The sequence below is a fragment of the Anarrhichthys ocellatus genome, unplaced genomic scaffold, assembly GCF_004355925.1.
Source record: "Anarrhichthys ocellatus isolate YVR2014 unplaced genomic scaffold, GSC_Weel_1.0 scaffold8, whole genome shotgun sequence".
NCBI classification, from domain to species: domain Eukaryota; kingdom Metazoa; phylum Chordata; class Actinopteri; order Perciformes; family Anarhichadidae; genus Anarrhichthys; species Anarrhichthys ocellatus.
In genome coordinates this window covers 262297-265022 of record NW_022280038.1, presented here as the reverse complement: position 1 = coordinate 265022, position 2726 = coordinate 262297, and the positions used below count along the sequence as shown (strand labels likewise).

At 45.9% G+C, this 2726-nt stretch overlaps 1 protein-coding gene across 2 annotated transcripts in view; it reads left to right on the top strand.

Moving 5' to 3' along the window:
• Positions 1-875: 875 nt before the first annotated feature.
• Positions 876-2726, top strand: part of kif13ba (kinesin family member 13Ba) — a 36280-nt gene continuing 34429 nt past the window's right edge. The window contains exons 1-2 of one of the 2 annotated variants that reach the window (XM_031848213.1): positions 876-1053; positions 1286-1651. In XM_031848213.1, coding sequence (XP_031704073.1) covers positions 1582-1651 — 70 coding nt within the window. In that variant the 5' untranslated portion in view covers positions 876-1053; positions 1286-1581. The remainder of the gene's footprint in view (positions 1054-1285; positions 1652-2726) is intronic. The other variant, XM_031848214.1, reaches the window with a different exon arrangement.

Sequence of the window (2726 nt, the reverse complement as noted above, 5' to 3'; positions counted from 1 at the left end):
CAATCAACAGTGCAAGAAATAGACATATTATTTTGAAAACTATAGCAGGAAGTGTAACGTTTTAATGTGTTTACTTTGACGGTGGACAGCGGAAGTGTCGCGTGACTGACTGGGGTCTTCAGCACATCTGGTAACAGGCACGTTTTCCCCCATATTTCATCCTAAAGAACGGTAGTTTAAGTTGATATTTAGTCAGTTTCTCCTGGGGTAGAGTTAAACACTGTAAGTGACCTTCTTACTTACCGAGCCTGACCGGCACGTTTAGCTGCCCGCTAACTTGACGTTAACGGTCACCGGGGCTGTAGCTAATAATGTCCCCCTGTGGAAACTGGTTGCAGCAACGGCAACATTAACCACAAACCTAAGAGATGTAACGTGAAACATGTTCAACAGATACTGTCGACCAAAGTACACGAATAAGTCAATGTAAACAGCTGCTTCTAGTGAAAACAATAATTTCCTCTAACGTTGTGAACGTTAATGGTGGAAGAGGTTAGGTGAGGCAGTGTGCGGTAACGTAAAGGGTTTTAGCTCACGTTATTTTCCCTATCGCTATCTTTTAATTCCGATTATAGGGTTTCTGAACTAACGTTAAACTGTATTCCTATTTGACGGTAGTTTTAAAACTGAATTAAACTGACGTGTGACCAGAAGTGGTCGTACAGTTCATCGGCGTTTGACAGCGGTCCTTCTTTGGTGGTTTGGTTCAACGAACAAATAAATGCGTCAGGACTAGCTAAAAGTATCTATGTTTTAGCTATAAGGCTACTCGTCTCGTCCTAAAAGTTACTCTTATTGTGTTGTGTGGAAACAATGTATATTCTACTTAGAACTGAGTTTGACAGACGAGAGTTTAACCAACGCGCTTTTAATTTGAAGGGGTAATATTTTGCCGGAAGAGCGGATGCTGCTCGCTGCCTCTAGCTCAACGCAGAGGGAGGACGGAGTGGATTCCATTGGGAAGAAGTAGATAATCGCCAGGCGCTTCTCTGGCGATCTCTCTCCGTTATACGTGTAGGTTAGCGGTGTCACCTCCGGGATGAATCCACCAAGGTGCGTAGCTCGAAGGCGGGGTTGTTTTTTGGGGATGTTATGTAGCCAATCGGTAGGAAATGGCCAAAACGTTCTTCCTTTCCTGCCGCTACTACCCTTCAGTTTGCCTGGCAAATTAGCTGGCTAGCCCGTTTTTTATTCCGTGCCTTTGCAGATAGCATGTGTTTGCTCGGTCACATCCACCAGCTGCTTTAACATCGTACATAATTTACATTTCTCCTTTTCCTTCCAGCGTCCACGCCTCTGTGGATTTAAATTAGCCTGGAATATGAGCAGAAGAAGAAGAAGATAAGCAGCAGCAGCAGCAGCGGTGGAGGCTGGCTTCCTGCGGGATTCTGTCCAGGCTTTTTTTTTTGTTTTTTTCTCCCCCCGTGGACATGCCTCGTCTATGGAGCAAAGCTGAGCGGAGCTAGCTGGCTGACAGTCCGGCTAGCGCGACATTTCCAGGCTTTTGGATGATCGTTTAGCCGAAGGAGCTGATTTTATTTGGGATCAGCGCTACCTCCCCTGCCCGTGTAAGGAGTCAGCATGGGGGAGCCCAGCCTGGACGACGCCAACGTCAAGGTGGCCGTCCGTGTACGGCCCATGAACCGGAGAGGTGAGGGGGGCTCCAGTCTGTGGATTTGTTATCGTTACACTGACTCTCAAACGAACGCTGTACACGGAGGCTGCAACTGTCTTCATTGTCTGATTTTTTTATTTTTTTTTTCCAGGTTAAAACACAATGGATACACTGAGACTGTGTAGTGCATCTAAATGTCAGGTTAACATTATTGCACATAGAACATCTCAGGTTTATATGATGCATAAACAACCACAGGTTTACTGTAAACAAAGTGCATTTCACAATAACAGGAGACGGCTCCACTTAAGTACCCCCCCCCCAGTTAATTTCCTGTCAGTCAGAAATCACCCACCCATTAGTGAAATGAGCTCCCGCAGATGGAAAAAAAGAAGAAGCTGTGGTCTGGCTGGTCTGGATGGCACATGTTTGTACAGTGCAGCCATAAGGGCTTCCCTCATGCCTGCCTGCCATCCAGCTAGATTTAAAGCCGAGCTCTTGTGTGAGATCTACTGTTAATAAGTCCAGATGCTTTCGGCTTCTTCGCTGGCTGACACCCAGATGCCAAATAGCCTCTTGACTTCATCTGTCACTTGCTGCAACAATAGTTAACGTGGGCAACAGAAATAAGTCAGATACAACTTTTCTCACGAGCATCATCGGTTACAAAGTATCTTTCACTAGAAATTAAGTTGCTCGGGGATGATGTATTTATCTGAACAGAGGCTGTTTTCTTACTCCCGTCATCGCTGCCTCACTAACATTTGGCAAACACGCACGCATCTTCAGTCCGCCAAGTTCACTCCTGGGACGCTACATATTCTGTCTATGTATTATCACATCCTCGTCCCTAATTTTAGAAAAGCCCGGGGTAACAAAGGCTCAGTGTTACACAAATCTGCGTGCAAACGCTCTGGTCAATTATATTTATTATATATTTTCAATGCAGCACACAGTAAAGGACGGATCACTTTTTATCTGGTCGATTGCCAAGTTGTGTTTTTGCCGTGGGAGACCATGTGTCCCATGGAAGGAGGAGGAGAGCTGCTGAGGCAGAGTGGTTGACCGACAACTGGTAGAATGAATCACGTGTATCCCTCCCCCCCCCCCC